Below are 27,423 nucleotides of genomic sequence, written 5' to 3' on the forward strand. Positions count from 1 at the left end.
ATTAAAAATAGTGTTTTGTCTTTGCTGCACATGATGAGGGCAGAGTCGAGTTTGAGAAGTTTGCACTGCTCCTGCAGTCTGCAGTGGAATGCTGTCATCTTTTGCTTGGGTCGCTCAGGTTGGCACAATCAGAGCTTTGGACCCTGGTGACCCCTTAACTCCCATGCCCTGTGTACCACATATCAGGGACTTAAAAGGGGGTCAAATTCAGTGATGGCTTTGGAGCAGTGCAACTGGTGCAGCCACACTGGGTGATGCCCTGGAAGGGGGGGGGCACACTGAAGTGAGGGGGGGGGTGTTGAGTAAAAACATGATTTTAATACACCTGCTACAGTGTTCCTTGTGCTTCCAGCTTTCAGGCAGCAACAAAAATAGTCAAGATAACGCTTGTGATTAATGTTCCTGGTAGAGAGAGAGATCGGAGGTTTGTCTAGTGGCAGTTTTGATTCACCATAAAGTAGCGCAGAGGGTTAATATGCCTTATGCAAAGAATAGATCTGTTTTTTTATGTGGATAGCTGAGTGGATTCATAAAACCAGCTTTAAAACCAATTAAATGTATGTGAAAGAGAGGATATAGAGAGATGATGGGCACTTTTGCTGGGTGGTAGTGAGGGAATTCGAGGAGGGGGAAATTAGGGGAGGGTGAGGCAAAAACGATTGTCTCACTGGGTGCCACTTTGGTTAAAGCCAGGCCTGGACAAAGACCTTGCCACTTGGGTTTAGCAATTCACAATCTCTATTATTAGGGAGAGAGCATTTGCACTGGGGCCTTGTTAGCAGGCTCCAGTGCACTTTCAGAATTGAAAACCTGCAGCTAGTAGTCCAACAGAGGTCAAAAAAGTTGGGTGGGGACCTGCAAAAAGCTTGTTTTCCCTAGAGTTATGTTAAATTGATTTGTAGAGTGTAATGTATCACCTGTGAGCGTATCGAAGCGCATAAGTGAAAGTTGGGCGGAGTTTATACTTGAATAGCCAGGTTTTCAGTTTCTTATGGAAGTTGATTAGTGATGGCGGAGGTCCTGATGGGTTGGGTCAGGTAATTCCGGGTTTTGGCGGTGATGCAGGAGTATCCTTCTGACTTCTGTAGATTTTGTTGGACTCCTGCGAAGGCGAGTGAGGCTGAGCATGGATGTCTGTTTGGATGGGAGAGTAGAAGACTGTTGTTGATGTACAAAGGTCTGGTGTTGAGAATGTTGTAGGTGTGGGCGAGCTGCTTGATTTGGCATCCTTGCTGGATGGGTACCCAGTGTAGTTCTATGAGGTGGGGGAGTGATGTGAGAGCTTGGGAGCGGGGCATTAATTCCGGGGGGTGGGGGGGGGGGGGGGGTTGCATGCAGCCGAAGCTCCGTGAACATCTGTAAGACATAGGAGACTCTGAGCCCTCGTCCCATTTTGAGGGATAGGACTACCTTTTTTGCGTTAATCCTCCGTGATGGTGCTTTGGAAATGAAGCCTTTGCCGAGTGCAGCAGATCGAAGAAGACTTGCTGTAGTTTTTAGCTAATGGGGCCTCATTACGAACCGAATACAAAACGAGTATTCTTTCAGCATCTGTGCTCAACCGTGCGCTCTCGTTTCTAGAGCTAAACAGCCCTAGTTTCGAAGTGGTCGGATTTTAAGGACGTGGTTGGCGCGGCGCTCCGTGTCCTCGTGTGACCCTCGGCTACACAGAGCGCTGTTTGACGCTCGTCTTTAGGCGGTTTTCAGAATTTTATTTTTTTCTAACTTAAACCTATAAGTCTTCTTTGAGTTTCATGTGAAACTGCATAAGGAAACGAAGCAATAGGCTCGGACATCTGCACAAAACCGGAAGAGGTTGCGATGCTTTCTTTGATCCAAACATGAAGGGACACATTCCCTTTTAATAACAAAAAAGAAAGCTGGCCCACTTGGGTTTACCTTGGACAAGGTTATTCCCTCGGCTTCTCGCTCTGATTTCCATAGTTTCAGCAACTGTTTGGTTTGCTGATGTATACAGTGTAAACCGCAGCCGTTCCCCGGGAGGGGCCGTGACTCGGCATTGTGCTTTCTACGTGGCTGAGGGCCATGGCTCGGAACACTTCATAGATGTCGGTGTGCAGCGAGTGGCGGCCATTTACAAAGGTGCATTGAATTCTAACAACTACTGGGTTCTTGCATTTCTTAACTGAAGCTGTCAGAAATCAAGGGCTAGGAAGGGGTGTTTCATAGTGCATTGCCGTGCATCCTGGCAGCTGCTTGGAAAGAAGCGTGTGGATTAACTGTGCATCATTGCGCTTTAATGCCCGCTAGCGTCAAGCATTTTTCCTAGGCTCTTTCCGAGTTTGGCAGTTCTGGGAATTGAAGCACCCCGAGCCTGGGCAGAGTTGGTCAACTAGGAGGGGCATCATTTAAAATACCACGTAGTGACGTGCACCGTAGGTGAATGGACCTTGAATAGAAAACAAACACAACGGGTTGAACAGCTGTATTGGCATGAAATACTAGTTCACAACCATGCCTGTGGGCTTTTTTTAAATGTAGCATGTTAAATGGGGAAGCTGGCTGAGTTTGAGACTGGTCAGCTGTGTCCGCAGTTGGCGTGCTTGTCCCTAAAACACATCTGAACGTAGATCTACAGTGTACTGCACCCCCAACAGCACAAGATCAGGGGGGTGTGGCACCCCAGCACAGTCCTCGCACCCTGATGCAACCCTGCAGCCTTCCTGTTAGCCACATTTCTTCCTTCCCGTATCTAGCAGCACACTTGTTCTAGCGTGGAGCAGGCCCTGAATGTTCCTTATCCTGATTTGCTTTCTTGAGGAAGTGTACTTTGTTGGCAGCTCAGGCTCAATGGAAGGGTAATTGTTCTGTTATGAAACCAGGGCTTTTTCAGCGTGCCTTGCCAACAAGATGTAGGAAACAGTCCTGGCACCCCTCCACCTTTTTCTGGGCGTGTCTTTTTCTGCTGTGATTTTTGGCTCAGGTGCACACAAAGCAATGACTACACATACTTTTGCTGAGATTGCACTAGCCTCCCTCAATGTTAAAACTATTAACGATCTTATGAATGCTATACTTTTCAATAGACTGGAATTCAAGCAGTGAATGTCTGCTCATTGTGATAAGTGGCTGGTAGTCTTACATAACGAAGAAAGTTATACCAAACAATAATACAAGTGCAGGCACCTGCTCACACATTGCACTAAAAATGTCAGACAACTATAGCCTTTTAGCAGCCACTTGTGTGCCATGTATGTGTCTCGGTATTTACATTTCAGGTAACCGAGACCTCTTGCCATCCCAGTAGCAAGTGGTTTCCTACCATATTAGACAACTTGAGGTCTTTAATAGTGGTGTCCTGTGTGTATGTGTGCGTGCTTTTAAAGTCTTGTATTGAGTGGGTTAGTCAAATAGACCCTGAAAAGTTGAGTAACTGGAGTTCTGTTGCTCAAGGGTACAGAGGTTGCCGACAGTAAAATTGTGTACCTTTAGTGATATGAGTTGCAAAAGTGAGCGCCGAAGAGGCGCCATACTACACGGACGGAATGCAGAACAAATTAAACATTCACCCCCAATCACAGATCTGCGTTTAATCCATCAGTTTTTTTTTTGCTTGCCATGCCCTTACCAGTTTGGAACCAACCATATGCAGATCAGTCTTGACCCTGCTCCCCATGGAACAGGCCAGCCTGAACTGCCAGATTAGATCATCCTTGGACCATAAACAAGCATCATGGGTCCGACTTCGGGGTATCACCCCTCATCAGCCAGGCCAGCTTGAATCTGGTGGCATATTGCGCACTGGACCCACGTCTGGGTATGCCCTTGCCACTTAGGGCAACATATACAAAAAGAACAGATGATGGACGGTGTTGGAAAATGGCCCCCTCCAAATGGTCACCTCACACTTTGTCTACCTCCTCCTCATTTTTCTGACCTAGTTATTGTTGGCTTTCAGACTCTGGTTACTTGACCACTAACCAGTGCTAAAGTGCATGTGCTCTCTTTAAAACATGGTAACATTGGCTCATACCCAACAGGCATATTTAATTTACTTTCAAGCCCCTAGTGAAGTGCACTACATGTACCCAGGGCCTGGAAATTAAATGCTCCTAGAGGGATGCCACACACCTGCCTTGCAATGGCAGGCCTGAGTCATGATTAAGGGGCTACTTATGTGGGTTGCACAATCAGTGCTGCAGTCCCACAGCACACGCACAGGAGCCATGTCTAAGCTGCTTAAAGAGCTCAGCGATGCCACACTAGTTGACTCCTGAAGATACTTGCACCCAGACACACAGGATTACTCTTCCTACCTACATGTGCACCTTTCCTACTCCAGCATTGACTACCTATTTATCACCTCTTCCTTGCTGTGAAACTTGACGTCCGTGAACATCTGATATTTCCATCTCGGACCACGCACACGTAGAACTACACTGGCCACCACTTTCAGGCACAACGCATGCTCCCCCATGCTTGTGCCTGCCCTCCCAACTGCTAAGGGACCCAGTGGACCGGCCAGCAATTCAAGATGCTATTGTTGAATACTTCATGCTCCGTTCCCACCCAGACATCTACCCACATTTTCTTTGGGACGGGGTTAAAGCTACCATACAAGGCACAATGTCCTCCATCGCAATAGCCAGGGCTCGGGAGGCATGACTATTTGAGGCAAAATTTACTGAGGACATCCTCATACTACAACGCACTGACACACCCTACCTGACGGAACAACCAGCAGCTGGCCATATCGCGGGGCCAGCTCCGGGGGTACATAGAGTTAAGTCCGAGCAGTCCCTCTTATTGCTTATGCAAAAATACTACCAGAATGTAGGGTGGGAGATGGGGGTGGAGAAAGAAAGTGGGTTCCCTGCTGGCACGTAGGCTATGCCAACAGCATACCAGGTCATACATCGCTAAGTTTCAAACAGATGATTCTGGCTGGGTTGTCAAGGAATCATACAAGCAGGCAGCCTTCCTGACCTTCTACCAGAGCCTTTACACCTTAGTGGGAGATGACCAAACCTCAATAGATTCCTACCCCCACAGCTGCCCCTGGCAGCTGCTACCCCCAGTTTGGTTAAAGACCTGGAGGAACCCTTTTCCTAAGCTGAACTCCGCAAAACCCTTAAGGAACTCCCCAAGGGCGAATCCCCCAGGCCCGTACTGACTTACTCCATCCTTTTATATGGGTTTCATGCTGCAACTTCAAGTCCACTTTGCTCAAGCTTTACAACTCTTTCACCCAAGCCACAAGCCTTACACCAACTATGTCCAGTGCAGAAATCGCACCTGTCCTCAAGCCTCGTAAAGACTCCACGCTTTGCTCTTCCTACTGCCAGATCGCACTACTAAACACTAACACAAAAATTTACACAAGTGCTGGCCAACTGCTTTAAATGGCTACTACTGGGTTTGATAGACCCTGACTAGGTTGGCTTCATACAACAAAGACAAGGTTCAGGTAACATTCGATGCCTGGCTCACTGAGTCAAAAAGGCCCACGGACACGCTATCCCTGCTGTCCTACCTCTGTGCCGAAAAAGCCTTTGACAGAGTGACCTAGACCTTCTTACAAAGCCATCCTGCAGAAGATAGTGTTGGGTCCTGTCACGATCAGCAGGATCATGGCATCCTATTCAGTGCCTACCGCCTCCATCAGAGTGAATGGCCAGACAACTTGCTTCTTCTCATTGTCCAGGTGTACTCTACAGGGCTGTCCCTTGTCCCCACTGTTCACCCTTGCGGTGGAGCCACTTAGTATCCGCCTTAAACAATCCTTCAGCATCAAGGTCCTCCTCTATGCAGATGACCTCCTGCTCGCTTTGATAGAACCGGACACCTCCCTCCCCGCTATGGTCCAAGCACTCCAAACCTGTGAGCACATATCTGGGTATAAGATCAACCTGACCAAGGCCCAAACACTCGGTCTCACACTACCAACACAACACCATCATCGTCTACAGACACTTCATCCCACTCCATACAGTACTTAGGTCTCACCATTAAAATTCCCTTTGACACATGTACGAGGGCTAATTGGCCACACTACCCCAGGACAATAATTGAAGACCCTTGGCTCTGGGGGCACACTCTAGATTTCATGGTTGGGCCATACTAACAAAGTGAAAATGAACATACTGCCCTGACTTCTCTACTTTTTTCAATCACTACATACCCCTATCCCATCAGACGACATCAAACAGTTGCAGGGGGACCTTCCCTCCTTTATTTGGAAGGGGAAGTGCCCCTGGGTTTCCACTGCACTAGTTATGCTTCCAAGAAGCTGGATGGACTTGCTTGTCCCAACATCCAAGATGCTACTGGGCAGCCAATTTACAATAAGTCTCCGAGTGGGTAGTGCGCGAGAGAGGAAAAACATGGGGTACACATGGGCAGGGCTGTCACCTCTCGCCCACCCTGGGACCTTGCGTGGCTCCCACAGCGGCTCCGCCCCCATAGTGTTTATATAGCTACCCCAACGCACATGCTTTTGGAGATGTAGAATAAACTTGTGGTGGCCAGGGGATTGGCTACATTCCCATCGCCAAATACCCCCATTGCACATAATCCCAACTTCTGACTAGTTCCCCCTCAAGACTCTCCCTGACTGGGTGAAGGGAAAATGTAGAATTTTACAGGATTTATTATAGGGGATAACCACTAGGCCTTCCGACCGGGGTAAAACTGAACTCTTCCTCCGTGAAACCGCCGGCCACCAATACCACCAGCTATGACACTGGGGCCTTTATCCCCCCCCCCCCCCCTCCAAACCGGAATGTACTAGGTGCTGCACGCACACTCACTGTCCAGGGGTACTCATCTTTGATACCAGGCCACTGGTACCCTCAAAACCTCAACACTGTTTCGAGGTTACCTGTGGCCTGGTGTCAGACATATGAGGTCTTTCAGCAGTCGTGCCTCCTACTCTACCACCCATGTCAGTGGAATTGGGCCCCAGACACCACCCAGGACATTGCACAGAAACGGTGGGAGCAGTTATGGAGAGTAATCCCACAGATCCATAGAAGCATCCCCCAGCAAGAGATGAGATAATGCTCCAGTGGTAGTACACACCAGCTTGCTAACACACTATCTATCCCATGGCTTATGCCTCATGCTGGTGCTGTGGAGCTCTGAAGGGTCATTTCCATCATATATGGTGGACATGCCGGTCTCTTGCCCTCTTTTGGAAAGATATCTAGGGCACCATAGGTTACCCTGTCCCGGCGGACTAGTACAGTCATTCTGGGCAGTCACCCCACATTGCTGGCAGCAGAGACATTCGCAGACTGGTACCTCATATGCCGCATGACTGGTGCGGCCAAACAGCTAATAGCTTTAGTGTGTAAGTTCCCCTCTGATAGCGTCCTAGTTCACACAGCTTTGGCACACAATGGCAATGGAACAGAGGACTCATAAATTGTCTTTCACAAAGTTCCTGCACCTATGGACACCTCTGATCAAATACATGTCTCGCTTAGAATATCTATAATTTCAGCCCCCTAGGCTCTGCACCCTACACATGTTTGATCCACTAGAATTGGGGGGGGCGGGGCTTATCCAACACCCCGCCCAGCAAGGACATATGCTGAAGGTCACGCATCCTCGTTTTGGCCTGCTCTTCCCCCCGCTTCTAACCAATGTGAAAATAGACTTGAGACCCCACAACCTCAGCCCCCGTTTTCTGCCCCTTTTTGTTCACATATTTTGATTAGTTGTTTTCTAGTATCTCTCAAAAGACGTTTAACACCGCTGGAGTGAAGCATCATGTCCTTTAATCAGAATTTAATTGCCTCGCTGCTGCGGCTCATATCCTTGCCCCCCTCCCCCCCCATGACAGCTATAACTTTCAGCTGTGTATTTAATGCACTGTTTTATTCATTGTGTTGTCAAAGATGTGTATGTTGACCAATGCTGCCTTCATGATGCATGCAGAAATGTATGTTTTGAAAGAAAAATCTTAAACAGATTTTGAGCAAGGAATCCCACGTGTACAAAAGGAGTATGCAAATAGCAAATTGAGGACTTCTATTTTATTTTAGGCACTGAATTTCTTGTTTAAGTATTGATTTTTCAATGCCCCTTCATCCAGTTTGCCTTTGTTTAGGGAGGAATTTTCTGGAAATGGGTTAGCTGTTTTTTATGGCCCGCACTTGTATTCTTTTAGTCCAGCGCACTATTCTAAGTAGTCCCAGAAGAGTGATAAGGCAGCAAAAGGTTGAGCTACCAGGGTATGTATAGGTTTCTATAGGAATGTGTCCTAATAATTGCTCCACAGATGAGTGGTACAAGGAGTGCACATTCCCACCGGCCTAACGAGTCCTTGGTGAATTTACTTCCAGCTTCTCATTGCAGACTCCTTATCGTCACCCTTTGGAGTTCAGTCCTGACTTTCAATGGTGACCAGTTTTAATGTGCATATAGGTTTTTGGGTCAAATTGCTTAATCTTGGCAGTGTGTGTGTGTGTGTTTGTGTGTGTGTGTGTGTGTACACATATATATATATGTGTGTGCATATATGTGTGTGTGTGTGTGTATATATATATATATATTATATATTTTATTTTTTTCCCTTGAACGTCCAGCAATTAATCTCATCTTCAACTCTTTCTTTGACTTCAAGAACATTCAAACGGGGATTTCATAAACCTACATCCCCTACTGTGTGAACTCACACTTGCGCCACCTTCCCATGTTGCTATTCTTCTAAGCAAATCCTTGTGTGTGCCTCTGAAGCAATTCATGAGGAAGTAATTCTGCAAGAATAGTCATTTGCAAATATAGGAGAAGTCTGCAATTGTCCCTCAGTGAGTGATTCTTGATGGTCATCAGTTGTTGCAGCAGCTAAATCAGTCTGATTTTGGCTCTCTAGCAGTAAGTCAGCTGACTTCTTGGAGGCATTGAAAATCCCATCTCAGCTAAAAGCACGCTAACTTTCTGAATATCTCCTCCCTCCAGGCCCTTCTAGGTCTGCTTTGGTTGACTGGATAAAGCTACCTGAAGTTCTGCTGTTCCCAACATTTACAAAGGTACATGAGTTATTCCAGGGGTCTCCAACCTTTTCAGATATGAGACACTTTTTTCAATGAAAATTATCCTGAGCTATTATTTTATTATTATTATTGCAACAAGACCCTATGCATGATTACTAGCAGTGATGAACTTAGTGCTTCAGGCAGAGTTGCCAGCAGTAACATAAGAAGCCTTTGCCAAATTGTAATCCCTTTATTTGGGTACTAATTAACAGCTATAGGTACAGTGCACATGACACAAAAGGTAATAATAGTAATAGGTCTCCCCAGCACCACATGATTCATCGCTCAAATATCCGCTTTAAAAATGCTTTGAAAATGCAACCATCAGCTCATGAGTTCTGAAATTGCATACACTTTTGTCTCCAATTCACACTTTTACGGTTTGGTATACATAAATTATTTCAGGATAACAAAAGCTTCTATTTTAGTAGGCTTGTTAGCACACTGGAGAGCTACTAACAGGTAGTTGGAGTGACCAGTAGCTCACAAGCGACTTGTTGGGGAAGCCTGTGTTAGCCAGTCAGATTTTCCCATACTCTATTGTTCGTGCGCTTTAGCAACATATATCATCTCTTCCTACATATTAGTGGGGGTGCAGAGTGCCACATTATGTGATCTTTAACAAGAGCACGTACAAGTCCTTTTCCTCCTGTGATGTATGCAAGTGTTGTGTGTTTTTTTTTTTTTTTTGCTTGTCTGAACCACTAATGGAAACTAGGCGGTGGTACGGGGGAGGGGGGACAGTATTATAGCAGATGCAGTTTAGAATCATGTTATTTACATTGGTATGCACTTTAGCAGACCTTTTACTTGATGCCTTAGCAAATCCAGGAAAGAATCTACAGATTGCTAGAGACGCATTACACATATGTACGTGCACATTCACACATGCTCAGATGGCCTTCTTGGCTACCCATGTTTTCTGATCACTGGATTCATATATTTGGTTCTTTCTTTGAACTGGTGTGGAGAGTAACATTGGCTGCCTGTAGTCCCTTTATAAGAAGCACAGGTGTCCAGCTTTTGTTCACAGGAGCCTAATTCATGGCAGTTTTTCAGGCTATCCACTTGTGATACTTTAACGAATAATGAATCGAAATGCATTGATCTGGCTATCATACCTATCTCAGGGTGACTTTTTTTTCTTCTAAAAACCTGTTTGGTATTATGGCCATGTAAGAGCTTGCGTTTAGATTCTCAGTCCATGTTCACATTCAACAGTGTGTGCAATAGGAATATTTTAAAATCACTTTAAAGGTCCATGATGTGCAGGGATCAATTTTATATAAGCAATAAACCCCCAAAACATCTTAAATTACAATGAACATGAATTTTAGCAGTTGGGATTACATTATGCTTTCAATTAGTCATTTACACAAGTACAGCCCTGAAATGTTTGATTTTACTTTGCTGTGTTGGTTTAATACCTAATGATTTATTAAACAACGCGTATGCCATAGAACAGTGGTTCCCAACCTTTTGATTTATGTGGACCCCCATTTTAACATTAATGGAACCCAGGGACCCCCACTGAATCATCATTGGAATCCGGGGACCCCGCCTGAGTCATTACTGGAAGCTAGGGACCTAATTTGTCAATATTTGTTATAATTTTTTGATTGTCTAAGCAGTCGCAGACCCCCTGAGAAGGCTTCGTGGACCCAAAGGGGTCCCCGGACCACAGGTTGGGAACCACTGCCATAGAAGGATAAGACACCTGCTGTTTTTCTTCCTATTTTAATTCTTAAATATGTGCTCCTGCACAGTGAGAGAAATTCATTGGACTACGGATCATTTGCTCAGAAGACGTATCTTTTTTTTCTTTTCTGTATCAACCTGTGTGCTTTGATCGTTTTAATCAGTCTTTAAGATGTCTCTTACTTGACTAGTGTAAACTTACTGTCGCTTCTTGGGCGTGCACCCTGTAGTACGTCCAACTCCTCTGTATGTTTGAAATTGGTTAAACTGCATTTTCTTTTGTTTGGTAGTTCTATTATGAAGGTATACCCATCAACGCATACGTTTAGCTGAATATGCCCTCAGAATTTGTTGTTTTGCTTCTCACCTGACAACTCTCTTTGGAAAACTGTAGTTTTTCCAAGTCCTCTATCTCTCCGAAGAATGTGCTTTTACCACAGGTAGTCTATGTCTCTGAAATCCTTGCCTCACACCTTTATCCAGTAAGACTCTTTTCCAAAACCCTCAGGGGTTCTGTAAGGCACTTCTTTATGCATCAGCTGCACTAGATTCTACTTCATGTAATGATTTTTTTCCATTCAGTCAGCGTGTTGCCCTTTAGCGCAGAGGTCTTCAAACTGGGGGGCCTCAAGTGATCCCAGGGGGGGCGCTAGGCTCTGGCCAAAAGAAATATTTTACAGATAACAGGGCTTTGTTTTAAGAAGAAGCATGTTATTGCATTGTTAATAAGTTAACAGTACGGAACAGCAATGTTTAAATAGGTCTAGGCATATTTAAACATTGCAATCTTTATAAAATAATTGCAAAGAATTCTGAGGGGGTCCCCAAGGATTTTTATTTTTCAACTGGGGGGGCGCAGCATTAAAGTTTGAAGACCACTGCTAGTAGCGTGACTTAAATGGCAAAACAAACACATAGCTAATTTTGTAATAATATTGGCGTTCCTATAGTGATAATTTGTTTTTGTACTTCAGCTTGGATTGGATATAGAGGAGCTCGAGGAAATGGAAGAAGACGCTGGTCTTGGCAATGGCGGTCTGGGCAGGCTTGCTGGTAAGTGAGTTGAACAATGCTCATGAAATAATGAGATGCAAAAAGTGGAGCACTAAGGGCCTGATTACAACTTTGGAGGAGGTGTTAATCCGTCCCAAAAGTGACGGTAAAGTGACGGATATACCACCAGCCGTATAACGAGTGCCATAGGATATAATGGACTCGTAATACGTCTGGTGGTATATCCGTCACTTTTGGGACGGATTAACACCTCCTCCAAAGTTGTAATCAGGCCCTAAGACTTTTGTGACAGGAGCTTAGGAGCCTAGAGACCATGGTCACAAGACTAAAGGTATCAAGAGATCCATTAACGGAACATAGGCCCCTAGAAACCTGAAGATCTTTCATCAGAACATAGGCAGCTATAGATTAATTGCGATTAAAACTCAGTAACCTAGAGACCATTGTCATCCGAGCATAGGAACCTAGGGATCTATATTCATTAGATCATAGCAACCTAAAGACCATTGTCACCAGAACATGGGAACTGTAAAAGCCATTATTAGTCTGGAGATCCATTATCACAAGAACATAGTAACCTAGCCACTATTATCCACAGATAAGTGTAATGGCTGGTGTGTGAAGGTTGTAAATTTGCTTGGACAATCTGGGCCTCATTGAGAGTCTGGCGGTCCATGGACTGCCAGTCTAGCGGTGGCTCTCTGACCACGGCCGACAGAGGCGGTCCGATCACCATATTATGACTGTGGCAGAGCCGCCACGGTACGACTGCCTGTGCCGCCAGTGGACGGACTGGCGTGCCGGTGGTCTCAATCTGCCAAGGCAGCGCTGCAAGCAGTGCTGCCCTCCAGATTACGACCTGCGTTTCCGCCAGCCTTTGCATGGCTGTCCCAATGCCATGCAAAGGCTGATGGAAAGGGGGTGTTGGGGGCCCCATGCACTTGGCATGGACAGTATAGGTGCCCCAATGGACAACCCTGTCTCGCTTTTCACTGCCCAAAGCACGACAGGTGCTATCACACCCTACACACTGCAACATTGTCACCGGCTCTATTACGAGCCGATGTCAATTTTGTGGTGTTTTCCGCTGAGCCAGTGGGCGGCAACACTGTTTCCACCTGCCGGCCCAGCAGGTAACTCGTAATAGGTACCACGGAGGGATGGCCGCATATGCAGTCATCCTGACGTGGGACTATAGCGGGGGGGCCTCTCCCGCGCGCCAAAGTCATAATGAGGACCCCTGACTATTTTGAATGGCCACGGGGGTCTTGGTTTGGAGCAGGATCGAGATTGTAAGGCTAATCCAGGAGCATCTTCCCAGGGTTCAGCTGGCTGCAGAGCCCAAAACCAAAACTCATGACTGGGTTGTATTACTGGACCCTTATTTCTTCTGGTCTCTGGAGCATCACCTGATTATGTTACAGGTGTCCAGGAAATCTTGCATGCCGCAAGAGCCTGAAAAGGTTTGACAAGAAAAAATAATAGTATGAGTCAATCGACCAATGGTTCCTACACAAAAGTTAATTGAAGACCTGCTCAGCAAGTGTAAGTAAGACTCAAATTTGTGCACTACCACTAGTAACAATTACATATTTGTTTCCAAACAAAGACTACAGGCAGGTACCAAGCTCAACTTAAGACAAGGGGCAAGTGACTTTCACTTAGTATCAAAACGTAAACAGTTTTCGGCTTTTCAATTTATTTCTTAACTTGAGAGCCAAACTGGAAGGCACTTGAACATCAGGGACAAGCTCTTTATGTGGGAAATGTTGGAAAAGAAAATTTTCTGGAGCAGGTTACAGCTATGCTCATACGAGCCAATGCATCTTAAAATCCTTCACATGATAGGCGTAATGCTCATGACCCTAGTGTACTGGAACATTTTGTAGGTGTCTCTTAAACGACAATAAACCTGCTGCTTTTTGAAAAATAGATTGATAATTTGCTCTCTGCATTGTCATTTAGCCCGATTGGGGGGGAAAAAAATAATAATATAAAAATAAAATTAAAAAAATATGGGTTGAGGGTGGGAGAACACCGTAAACCCTCCTATAGAGGGTTGTACTTGCTTGCTACACTTGTACAGTGCAATATGAGCCTCCTAGTAAACCATTTGTAGGGCTGAAGTTGGCTCCCAGTCGAGTTCTGCTCCTTCCCACCAGTGAGAGACACATGATGTGGCATATAGCTAGTCAGTATTATGGGGAAGCCAAGCAGTGGTCCAAAATGCACTCCTAAAGTTGTCAGTCTTCTGGCATTAGCTTAAATCATAGACTGGTGTACCAAGACTCTGACCTATGTGCTTTACGATGTAGTGTACTGGTTGTGGTGCTGTTTATCCCCCCTTTGTGAAAGCTGTGTTGTCACACAGGAACGTGTCTTTGCAACTGTGTTACCGTGACAACTGTTCTGAATCTACTCTGGTGCAAGGTGCTCTTGTGTCTGCACCCTTCAGGTTTACTTCAGGTAATGTGGCCTTTCTTGTTCTTGACAGCATGCTTCCTCGATTCAATGGCAACCCTGGGACTTGCAGCCTACGGTTATGGTATAAGATATGAATATGGAATTTTCAACCAGAAGATCAGAGAAGGGTGGCAGGTACTGATGGAGAATTTTTATTTTAGTGTCCATCTTCAGGCATGCGTAGCCTGTATTGTGTGACTATGACAGTTCAATGTGTTTCCTGTGCATCCTGAGATGTTCTTTGAAAGGTGAAATTAGACTAGATAGTCACCTCACCAGCTAAGATAAGGACCTGTGCATCCATTTCCCTCTGTCTTGTGGAAAAATGGTACCACCCATTAAAGGTCCCTCATGACTTTTTGACAGTCCCTAGATTTTTCTTTTACTTTCGCAAATGGGATTGTAGAACAATGGTCACTCCTCCATAAGACACTGCTGATCACCAAGCAATATTCTGTGCATAATCAGCGTCCACCAGGTTATCTCTCAGTGGGGTGCAGGAACCAAAATACTAGCAAGGAAAGAATGTTGAACCAGAAGTCTTCCCTCATTTTGAAAATGAGTTACAGGCGTCTGTCACGCTCTCCCCTTCCTCCGTTCTTGAAAATGCTAGCCAAGGAGTCCATTTACACATTACCTGTACTCTAAATTAATCAATTAAAAAATGCAGTGGTAATAATAAAAAATGTATTGCTCATTGAAACAATGTTTGTAAATGCTGGCCTACATCTATGGCTGGAGTCACAAGGCTCACACCAAGTAAGTCAAAAATTTGCTTCTGTAGATTGACTTTATTCGACTTTTCAAGGGTTCACATTGAATCACACAAGTACTTGTATATTTTAACGGTCCTAAATTTCATGTACTGCAACGTGTTACATTCGTAAATACAGAATTTTACCAGGTGGAAAAATTGACATGTGTAAATACGATGCAAATGAGCTTCTGCACATGAACTTTTTTTCTGTGAGCAAAATATTTACTTTCGGAGGAACTCTTCCGTGCACCCTCATTCAATATTGGTGTGTTTTTCCCCATTCCGCAATGGGGACAAATGCATTTACTCCTTTCTGCACAGGAAGATATTTGTATGTGTAGCAAGGTTTGGAAACTAGCTCTTGTAAGCAAAACTTTAGAGTGGGTCGGTATTCTTCTTCTTTTGCTGATTGTCTGCTTCGAAACGTTACGAAGCAGCAGTTAATCTGTTTTGGCTGAATTCAGTTGCAAGTACGCCTGACAAGAATAAAATTCCGCCAATCACGATTCATGGCTTGAATTTTAGAAAATAGCTTAATTATTTTACATATATAATCAATTTCAAGTTTGCTTGCATATCCTCATATATGACACAAGTTCTAATTAAAGTACAGACATCCACATTTGTGGATTTAGTTACTACTCTGTTCCAGTATTTTTTTTTTTTTCTGGAAAGTTTCCTTTTTACAGCCCGAGCCACCCGAGGCATTGCTGAATCGTATTTCAGGATTGTTAGCTGTAGGGATTGCTTACTTGTGTGCTGGAGCTTTGAGAATGACAAATGGAACCTTTTTACCTGGAAAATATTTGAAATTGAACTCTTTGTATGAATGCTTTGTCGTAAAACATATGGTAAAAGGACAAAAGTGTATGGTGCTGTTAAATATTAAATCGTTGTTGGTTGCACGGTTTAAAAGCTCAAAGAAGTGTCCTTTACCTGCTCTGTGCTCCATAAAGACCCTTTGATCCCTGGATTCTCCAGACCAGTCTTCCACCTTTAATCATACATCAGCATGTTTGTTCTGGACTAAACGCCATCAAAGATTCAGGAAGACGCAAGGTTTATTATTTTAGCACAACCCACCTGTCCAGCACACAATGCTGTTGAGTTCTGCTGTGAGTCCTCATACTGCTGTTGTAGCGCTTATTTTTCACAGCATAAACTAGGCCCTTTAACTCGTTTGAATATTACAGTATTGGCCCCGTACATGTTATCTTTTGTCAAATCCCGTCAAGGCGGGTTCCCCTATTCCTGGGAAAGGGTAGAAATTATCCTAATTACTAAAAAGGTGAAATGAAGAATTCCTCCAATTATAGGCCCATTAGTCTGTGGGATAATTGATAGGTGTCCTATAAAAGGGTTCTGGAAAAGTTACGGGGATTCGTGAGTGGGTGGAGATCTTATTGCCTTTCCAGGCCGGTCTTACAGTCAAAGTGAGACTAGTCGGCTAGGCCTTTAGACACTCCCTTATTTTATGCAAATATATCCATTTATCCAAAGCACACTTGTATTTAACTTTTGTCGAATTGGGGGCTGCTTTTGATTTAGTTCCTGGGATTAAACTCTGAGACTCCCTTAAGTCAATGAGGGTTCCTTATGTACTACTATGTATTATTGCCAGGCTGCATGAAAATAACTGCGCACAAGTGAGATGCGGGTAGAAGGGTGAAGTAACCAACAGAATACCTGTCAAGAGATGCTTATCCCAGGGCTGAATGTACCTTGATGCTCATAGGCTCAATGGTACATTTACACCAGGTCTACAGCTCCTTTCAAGAACCCCACTGGGACTACAACATTTGCTGAACAGGTCTCAAGCATTCTGAGCTACAAGGGGCTTGGAGATTAACACCCTAAGACCGAGGTGTCCAAACTTTTTAATGCCGCGCCCCCCCAGTTGAAAAATAAAAATCACTGGGCCCCCCCTTCAGAATGTTTCACAAATACTTTATAAAGATGGCAATGTTTAAATATGTCTAGATATATTTAAACATTGCAGGTAAGTACTGTTGCCATTTTAAAAATGCAATAACATGTTTCTGCTTAAAACAAAACACTGTTATCTGTGAAATGCTTCTTCTGGCCAGAGCCTGGCGCCCCCCCTGGGACCACTTGAGGACCCCTAGGGGGGCTCGCCCCCCAGTTTGAAGACCCCTGCCCTAAGACAAAGTTTGTGACATTTAGACCTCATAAATCCTTTTATAGCAATCTGAGACTGGGAGACATCATTTATAGAAGAGGTAGATTACCTAGGAATTAGGATACATCACGCTTTAATTTGGTCCCTATAATATCCAGAAAACAAGGCAATAATTGCACATAGAGCCCCAGCACTTGTGAAGCTGTATATATCTACAACAATAACTAGCTTGAAATGTCCAGCTTGTGAGGTCTATAGCGCTACAGCACAGTTTCCAGCCCTTTATGGGCAGAAATCTGAGGAATGGCCAATGTTAAAGAGCTCATTTTCAAAAAAAATTGGTAGGTACTTTTTTTTGTTTTTTTTAAACCTACTGCGGAGCACCCAGGTCTTCTCACTCTACTTTGACGTATCCTTGAAACGAATTGAGAACTTGGCAATCCCTAGGGTGCTACTGTATTGGGTCAGACTGTGGATAACCCCAGATATGGAAACTTCCCTTTCAGGAGTGGACTAAAGGAGATTTTAAGTCTAGACCGGGATCTTACTCTGAATTTTCTTATTCATTGTAAGTTGTGGTTTATGGCTCTGGGTTGGAAAGAATGTGTACTGACTTTATTTCTAGTAACTTAGCAACAAGAGATATTATAAAGAAGCTCTATTGGGGCCTATGTTGTAGAAAAGTAGCGAACAAATGCTCAGTCTGGTTGCCTGTCAGATAAATGTTTGGATATTAGCCCAATGCCATGTTTTGAAGCATACCTAGGTGAATTGTTCCCTACAGGACTAAAACTTTTCATATGAACTTTAGATTTGGCAGTTTATTGCTTAATTGTTTTATCTGTAAGTGGGGCAATATGAAGCCCAACAATGGTTTGTGTAAAGCATGTGGTACAGGGAAAGACAATATCGAACATGTGGTGTTTTTTTCTGTCCCAGTTACTCAGCTGGAAGGAAATAGATTAATCATCTTTGTTGCAAATTGGGGTTTTGACAATACCAGCCAGCTTTAAGAGCATTTAGGGCTGATACGAGCATGCAATTGTTTCTGATACAAGTCAATTTTTACTTCTGTATAGTTCCAACAGAAAAGTTTAGGGCTACCCCTCAAAACTACTTTTTATTTACGTTTTCCACTATTTTAATTATAATGTATTTCCAACTGCACAGTTTGTACACTGTATGTGATTGTTTTGTGAATTGTGCGTATTTTATGAATTGTCCATGTTATATAGGGTGATACCCCGAAATAAACATTTTCTTCTACCACTACTGGACACTTACCATTCATTGGCTTCAAATCTCCCCATACCCGCCCCCCCCCCCCCCGACCCCACCCCTCATGGATGTCGCCTTTAAAAATATAGTGAGAAAGATTCACCTGAGACACTGCCTTGGTAGTTACATGGGTTGTCTTGGAGCAAAAAGATTACCTATAATGGAAACAACAATTCGATACATGTGTTAGTTATTAAAATATATGCATGATTATTTCTCATAATTTGTATTAGACTAACTCCAGGGCGCACATAAGTCCAGACCTTTTCTATTAACTTTCAGTGCCTTAAAGTTCCTGTTGATATAAAAAGGACCTAGTTCATTTAAGATTAAAAAAAAAGCTAACCAACCTCCAGAGGGCTCGTTAATGATGCCTTAAAAATGTGAACACTGCGGGTCATATATCCCCCTCAGATAGTTTTCCACAAGCTGGAGGAGTTTGTTACCAATAAATGTTATCATAGTAACACCTTTTATTTAAGGCAGTAGTTGTTTATTTGTGTTTCGCAGACCTCAAGGTATCCATAACCCAATTCAGGCGATCCGTGGCTTTTATCAGCAGATTATTAAAATGTATATACATTAAAAACCATCAAGAGAAGATTGAAAATTTTGAATTTTAAAAACTGTATATGTGGGAAAATGTGAAATTGGAAGCTAAACATTTTTGTTATCTTGATTTTTGGAAGTGCAGTAAATCTTGTATGGACTATTGGTGGTCTCAATTGAAGCAGCAATTCTATGCACTGACGGAGTGTGACTTGGAAACAAGAAAGATAGGCTCTAGCACATCACTATCCTATCGCTGCGTATTTTAGAAATAAAATACGATTTTGATAAGCTCCAACTTTTCCATCACCAGTAACGTTTTTGTTTGTGAATTACAAGATTTCAATAATTTGTGTATCTGTGTACACGTTTTTGTTTAGTGTCTTGTAAGTTAGAATGCTAGAAGTTGCTTCGTCAGGGGTCCCCGGCTTCCAGTAGTAATTCATTGGGGGGTGGGGGGGGTCTATGGACGTTGATTAAGAACCTCTGATTTCAGGTGGAAAACTCTGGTATGAAGCACTACATCAAATTTGATTATTTTAACATCCTGAATACAGGCCCCCACCCCCTGCACCCGACCACTCAGCTGAAGGATCTCTACAGTCCAACATGTCGACCGTCTTCGTATGTACAAATATCTGAAATGAACTGTTGTATCATCATGGTTGTGAACCCAAAATAGAAGGTATTTATACTGGTATTATCAGAAAAAAATGCCTCTTTCTGAAGCTGGTTGGGAAAGCAGAAGTTGACCAATCATTAACTGAATCTTTTGCAGCCACCCTGTTACTTCATGGGGTTTCCTCTTGGTGTTGAAAGGTGCACTGGACGTTGCAGAGACCTTTGCAAAAGTAATCTGTTTGAATATGTTGCAACCTGACCTTCGAACATGAAGTGTGTAACTACTAAAAATGTTCACATTTTCCTTTTAAATGAAATGTCCACGTATAGTGTTTTTTAGTATGGTGGAAAATTATTCAGAGTTGGCCGCCAGTTTCAAATTGGACAACAATAATGCATTTTTACAAAGTGGGTAGACGTTTCCAAAGTTTTTCAGTTTAGCCAAGCTTATATTAAAGGCCTGAGTCACAAAGCGATCTGTGGCAGAAGTTACACCTGCGAGGGGAGATAGCGCTGTTTGTGAGCGCAACTTAAATTGTTTTTACCACAAGATGTGAAATAGCGTTTTAAATAGATTTACATGCATATAAATTCTGCACTGGTTATTTCATAATCTTAATGGCTCTCAAAATAAATAACCCTGATTTAATAAGCCAGATTTTCCCCACCTCTCACCCCCATATTTCACAGTTGAAGTGCATTAAAAAGTAAGAGAACTGTGATGCAACATGTAGTTGGGGGCGGGGTCAGGGTCAGTGAAAGTTGGTGTGGGGTCAAAGGTGTGACTAAAAAACAAAACCTATTGTAACTTTTTTTTTTTAGTCGAAAATGCACTACAGTACCTTATGAAACCTCTTAGTTAATGCACCACGGAGGTCTGGGTTTTACCAGAGAGCATCTATCACACCAGGAGGGTTTGAGGAGGTTTAGAGACCGGCAAGCGTTAACTCCCCACTTCAATACATCTATCACAAAAAGGAACCCTTGGATCTAGAAAGAAAACTGTTATGATAAAAGACCTTACCAAGGTGGGATATCCCTTTAAAAGGACTATATACCTTCATCATTGGGAATCTGACCGTACAGTGATATCTGGTCACGCTACGGGCTACAACACCCTCTTTGAGAGGGACGAGCTCAGGGATGTTTTTGTCATAGAGATAAATCGTAATGTTGAGTCCGAAGTGGTGGGAACAGCAGAGCAAAAGAGTGAAGGTGGAAATTCCCAGCTAGCTATGGGATGTGCAGTTCCCTTTATTTCCACGCCTGTGAGCAAGGATTAAAAAATCGTAGCACTGCGGGGGAAAACCCATACCCGCTGTTACGGTCTATAGAAAGTCCACTCCATAGAGAAGGTCGCCGCTTTCTTCTGGACCTAGTCAAAAATGCTTCTGCTTAATGTGTACATGCAAGTGTATCAAAAGGAATAATGTATACAAAACCATCCAGTGATATTATGGATCATCATGAGGTGAAGGATTCATTGGTGGGACCTGCCGACATCAGGAAGTGCACCACCACTCACCCTTGCATGTGGCTCCGGGGACTCTCCGTCCTTCATTCGGGAAGCCGTCCCTCCATAAGGCCACAGTTTGGGCACAGAATTAAATCTTGGTTGGTGTAATGTAGAATAGTGACTTGAGTATTTTTAGTGCTACGAGGTCCCAGTCTGTGACAAAAAGCACTGTGAATATGTAATTCATTTAAACATGCATTGCGCGTAGTATAAGACTGCTACAAAATGCAAAAAAGATAATGTTGTTTACAAATATAGATTTTAGTACTTCCCAGACTGTATGTAGTACATTTAAAAAAAAAAAAAAAAAAAAAAAAATGTTATGGAACTGTCCTTGCAACTCCTCATCAGGGATAGTAAGCATCATAGAAATACATTCACAACCAAAAGTGCAGACTTCACAGCTCAGCTGGTAACTCTACCACTCAAAAAGAATACATTTTGCTGTCAAATCTTTTGGTGTTTCAATCAATGTCAGTAACGGCTCCCAAACACCCGTTTCATTTGCAGATTAGCAAGTTATGCACATTTGCATTTGTTTCACACAAGCAGGCACCCTGCCAAGAAGACTTGCCTAGCTGTCTGCCAGGCTTTGGTTTCTCAGCACAGGAGACTCACTGAACGACAATTGAGCCAAAGCATTTAAACTATTGGAATTAGCTATCCAGCGACAGTTGTCTATTCACAAAAAGGAGAACTTTCAAAGCAGCATAAATCTGCTAAGGGTAGTGAACACCAAAAACGTGTATGTATTTATTCTCAGACTTTTTGTGTGTAGTTAAAATGGTTCCTATTTACTTCAGACAGGGGAATCGGAAATCTGTTTTTTGGGTTGACAAAGGGGAGAACACACTCCCAAAATTGATAGTGACGTAGGAATAGAGTTTTGGGTAGAGATTTGACTAGAGGGCAGAATGTATTGTTCGAGGCATGCATGGCTGTAGATAAACTTTCTTAGCACAATCCTGCCACCTAGTATTGGGCTTGGATGTGTGCAAATATGTTTTTCTTATAAGAAAATCTTTCAAGTCACGAGGTGGAGTGAGTCCTTCTCATGCTGGTAATGCGCGTGGTCACCGACTTCATTTCCTTTTTTTTTTAACGCCTTTGGATTCAGAAGTGTGCTCCTCTGGTCTGGTTCGACACCGTTGTCGTTTCTTCTTTCTAAACCCTACCATTGGTATAGTTTTCAATTGCGGCTCTTCTCAGTCTCTCTCGTGTGTTCATTGACATCGACTTTGTTAGGGCAACTCGAGTCAGCTGTAATACCAGTGGGTCTTAGCCCAGGAGGGCTGCAGCTGATTCAAGTTGGGGGATGTCTTCATCTTTGACGTTCCCTCCAGACCATGTCCACCTGGTGATGGAACAGATGCCCTTCGGCTTCTGCCCTCTCTGCCACACCAAGTACCCATGCACTGATCTCAATCAGGTGTGTAACTTGTGCCTCTCCCATGAACATGAGGAGACTACTTGTGAGGCGTTAGTCTTTTCTGTCAAAGAAGACGCTGCATGACTGTAGAGCTCCATGTCCTACCGAAAATACACCAGACCTCTTCAGACCAGAAGACCCTCAAGAGGAGGCACATGCCCAGGTGTTGGCTGCTGATGAGGGGATCTTCTTTCCTGAGGACAGCTCCGGCTCTGAACTGGAGATGCAGGACCTTACTCCAGCTCAACACATGAGTACTGTAACCTTTTCATCTCTGCCTCCCCCACAACCCTAGCAGACATTCACAAGCGGCCACCCAACTACCCCAGAATGGTCAAAGACTATGGTTGGGTTACTCTCCCTTTGGCTGTGCTGGCACTGACTAGCTGCATTGGACACACCCAGCCTTGGCATCGAAAAAACAGCACAGGTCGCATGCTCCCTAACAGACCCCTTCTCCATTGGATTTCAGCTGAGCCAAAGCCTTTGTCTTCGAAACACAGCTCAGCCCCTGTGCTGAAAATTCCTTTTTCGGACCCGACACCTTCAGCACCAAAGATACCGGCACCAAAGACTTCAACACCAGAGCTGAAATCTTTCACCTTCGGCAACCATACACATGGTTCCAAACCTGCGGAACCAGTACTTCACGACTGCAAGAGGAGATAGACTCCAGACAAACATAGGATGGTACACCCGGGCACTGGCCATATAATTGTAAGACCTCCTCATTCAAAAGACACAGCCAGCCAAAAAACAGTTCTCATTCGAAGAAGCTTCGGAAGCCCAAACACCACCAAAGCAGAAAAAGAAGGTGGACAAGTCCACAAGCCGGGTGCACATAAGCGCGCACCACCACCACCACCACCACCTCCTGCTGCTCCCCATCACACGCCACCGCCTTTACCAATAGAATGTGCTCCATACTCTCTAGAGGGTTTACTCCTACACAGTGGAGTGAAGATGAGTATTCCATCCAACCACAAGTAGCCTGTGGGACTCCTGCAGCGCAGAACCACCTGCCGATACAGACCCAGATCTGTATCCCGCTAAACCCTGTCTACCATATAACCCTACCACGACCTGATAGGCAGGGCTGCTGCCCTTCACAAGGCCCAATTACATACCGAGCCTTTAGAGGATGACTTCCTTTTTGAAACGGTCTCCTCCAGCCAACCCTCGGCATAATATCTGCCAAAGCTTATAGGCAAGCTACATCATACTCCTGACATATTCAATGACCCTGTTAGTTTGAGGGTCCTCACACCCAGGGTTGACAAAAAATATAAGGTGTCACCCAGCGACCCCGCATATGTAAAAGTGCAACTCCCACCAGACTCTGCAGTTGCTGCGGCATGTAAGCGGCTTACCAGATGAGCCCAAAAAATCTGGTGAGGCACCTCCACCAAATATAGAGCAAAAAAATAGATGCAGCATACAAGACCCTGGCTGCCCAGTCCGCCAGCCACTAGAGGATTGCTAACTCTATTGGCTTCCTATCCCGCTATGACAGGGTCCACTGGGACGAAATGGAGGAGATCCTCCAACATCTCCCAGAGGAGCTTAAGAAACGGGCATACCAGATTGCAACAGAGGGAAAACTAATTTATATTACTACAATTTGCTGCTCCCTCGATGCTGCTGACACTGCAGACAGAGGCATAAACTCTGGTGTCCTGCAGAGTAATGCCTGAGTTTGGGTGTTAGGTTTTATACCTGAGGTTCAACAAAACCTCTTGACTCTTCCCTTCAATTGGGAGGGGGAGGGGGGAGCACCTTTTTGGTCCCCAGGTTGACACCCTCCTGGAAAAGGTAAAGGATAATGAGGAAGCTGTGGCTTTGGATGCGTTGCAGACTGCATCGTAACATGGCTTCATTTGCTGCTTCTCATATCGCAGAGGATCCAAAACCACCTCTCTGGAGAAACACACCTCCCACCAGCATCCCCAGGCACAGACCACCTTGCACAGGGGAATACTACAGGGGCTCTTATAGGGGCAATAATTGCAAGAGTAGAGGCAAGGGTGGATTTCACCAAACCCTCTGCCACCAAACCCTGACTTGTTTGCCAGCCATCCTCACTGACCACCCAAACATGTGTTGGGGGTTAACTACAAGGGATCTTTCTAGCCTGGTAGAACATCACCTCCGCCCAGTGGGTGTTGGACATTAACCAGAATGGTTACTGTCTGGAGCTCACTTTCATACTTCCAAACATTTCACCACACACACTCTTATCAGAAAATCAGCAGTTGCTCAAGGAGAAAGTTGAAGCACTCCTCAAAAAGGGGCCCTAGAACCAGTTCAAATACACAAGCAAGGCACAGATGTCTATTCACTTTACTTTGTTATTCCTGGGCCCTTGAGACCAATCTTGGACATCAGACCTCTAAACAAATACATTCTCACAGAGCATTTTCACATGGTCAATCTTCAAGATGTTATTCTGTTACTACAGCAGGGTGACTTCATGGCCACACATGACCTCAAAGACACCTATTTCCACATTCCTTTTCACCCAGCGCATCATCAGTACCTCAGGTTCATAATAAAAATCTAGCATTTAAAATTCAAAATGCTCTCTTTCAGGTTCACAACCAACCCTAGTGTTTTCACTAAATGTCTCTGTGGTAGCTGCTCGCCTGTGCAGGATAAACATGCAAATTTGTCATATTTAGACGAATGGCTCGTCAAAAGCGCAACTCATCAAAAGTGATTCCAACATGCTCAGGCCACAATAAACCTACTTCATCAACTAGGCTTTCCCATCTGTGTAGTCAAATCCCACCTCCAGCCCCTTCAAGTGCAACCCTTCCTAGAAGCCATCCTTGACTCAAAAAGGGGGATAGCTTAACACAATGCCACCCAGATTCAATCCTTCCAGGCACTCATTCCCCAGTTCGAGCTTCATCAACTGATAAGTGAGGAAAGTCTTTGCATGAAGTCATCATACCAAGGGGATGCATGTCCTAGTACCTCATGACTAGACTCCACATGCATCTGTTGCAGGAGTGCTTGGCGTACCAATGGACTCCAGTGGAGGGTCAATGGGAAGATCTAGTGCTGGTCTGCTGCCAAGCTTACCTCTCTCTGCAGGGGTGAACACCAACAGTCTCCTTAAAGGACGGCCTTACCTAGACCCAGTTCCACAGAGAGCCTTGACAACGGGTGCCTCCCTCACGAGTTAGGGAGTGCATTCACAAGATCGCACTGTCCAGGGTTGCTGGACACTCAGCCAGAGACCTCTCCATATCAGTCACCCAGAGCTGTTCATCTAGTGCGTAAAGCCATCCTTACCCACCTTGTTATCAAGGTAGTTATGATCAAAATAGATAACATGATTACCATGAATTATCTCCAAAAGTGGGGGGGGGGGGTCACAAGATCCCCTTGGCTATCTCATCTAGCCCAGACCATTTGGAGGTGGGCTCTCCAGTGCCACCTTGAGCTGTTAGCGGAGTACCTCCCAGGAGCGGACAACGCCTTTGCAGATCTCCTTCAGGAGACACCAACAACTCCATGAGTGGGAGCTCAACCCAAAAGTCCTCCTCCCATACTTCCGGCTCTGGGGTCACCAAGAAATAGACATTTTTGCCTCAGAAGAAATGCAAAATGCCCAAACTTCCGGACCTCACAGTCCAAAGGCAATGCACAATGGAACAGTTGGTCAGGGATATTTGCTTACAATTTTTTTTACCTCTCTCCCGGCTTCTGTTTGTGGTTCGCAAACTTTGAAAGACATCTCTTAGCCTCATCCTACTGGATCCCTCATGGTTGTGGCAAACATGATTCACCACTCTACTAGAACTCAGTAGTCCCCATGATGTTCTGCTGAACATTCAGGACCTCTTTACTATGCAGAGCCATGGAAAACTCAGACACCCAGATCCCAGGTCCCTCAACCTTGCGATCTGGCTCCTGAAGTCCTAGAGTTTGGTTACTTGAATCTACCACAACCTTGTATGGACAATCTTGAAGACGCACGCAGGCCTTCTAGTCATGCCTGTTATGCTATGAGGTGGAAAAGATTTGCCCACTAATGTCATTCCAAACAGATTGATCCTTTAGGAGCCAATGTTCAAGACATTGTCTGTAACCAATTTCATTTACATTCATAAGGCTGCACCTAACGGCAGTAGCTGCATATCTACAAAACTAACAACACACTTCCCTATTCAGGATTCCAGTCATTAAAGCCTTTTTGGAAGGTCTCGTCTTTCCTCCTAGAGTACCTCCTAGGATACCACCACTTGAAACCTCAATAGTGTATTAACACAATTTAATAGGCAGTCCATTCGAGCCCCCTCCACACCTGCCCCCTCCAGTTTCTATTGTAGAAGGTATCATTCCTAGTTGCTATCACTTCACTCAGAAGCATCAGTGAGCTTCAGGCATTCACTTTAGAAGAATCCTTCTTTCAGCTACATAGAGATAGGGGGGTACTGCGTACTAATCATACATTTCTACTTAAAGTGGTGCCTCAATTCCACCTTAATCTATGGAACTGCCAGTATTTTTTTCCCCAGCCTGACTCAGTTGTGTAAAGAGCTCTACACACATTGGATGTAAAATGAGCCATCATATAGTAGATTGATAGAACCAAATCTATTAGGAAAACACAACTGTTTTTTTCTAAACCACACAAAGCAAGGGCCATTTCAAAATCGGTTATTGCATGTTGAGTTGTCAAATGCATCCAAACATGCTATGCTAAAGCTAAAAGAACTTTACGTATTCTTCTTAGAGTTCACTCCACTTGATAAAAACTCCACTTGATAAAAAGGAGCTTCAATGGCCTTCCTAGGAAATATACCTCTGACTGACATATGTAGAACAACTACATGGTCTACTCTGCATACATTTACAAAACTTTACTGTGTAGATGTGCTGGCCGGTCAACAAGACAATGTGGGCCGAGCAGCTCTATGCACTTTATTTCAACCAACTGTGACCCTC

The 27,423-nt window shown here is 44.3% G+C and overlaps 1 protein-coding gene across 1 annotated transcript in view; it reads left to right on the forward strand.

The window, feature by feature from the left end:
- Window positions 1-27,423, forward strand: part of PYGL (glycogen phosphorylase L) — a 141,523-nt gene that overhangs the window by 47,482 nt on the left and 66,618 nt on the right. The window contains exons 4-5 of the mRNA XM_069208675.1: window positions 11,675-11,753; window positions 14,209-14,312. Of these exons, the coding sequence (XP_069064776.1) occupies window positions 11,675-11,753; window positions 14,209-14,312 (183 nt within the window). The remainder of the gene's footprint in view (window positions 1-11,674; window positions 11,754-14,208; window positions 14,313-27,423) is intronic.

Source organism: Pleurodeles waltl, chromosome 9 (assembly GCF_031143425.1).
Source record: "Pleurodeles waltl isolate 20211129_DDA chromosome 9, aPleWal1.hap1.20221129, whole genome shotgun sequence".
NCBI classification, from domain to species: Eukaryota; Metazoa; Chordata; class Amphibia; order Caudata; family Salamandridae; genus Pleurodeles; species Pleurodeles waltl.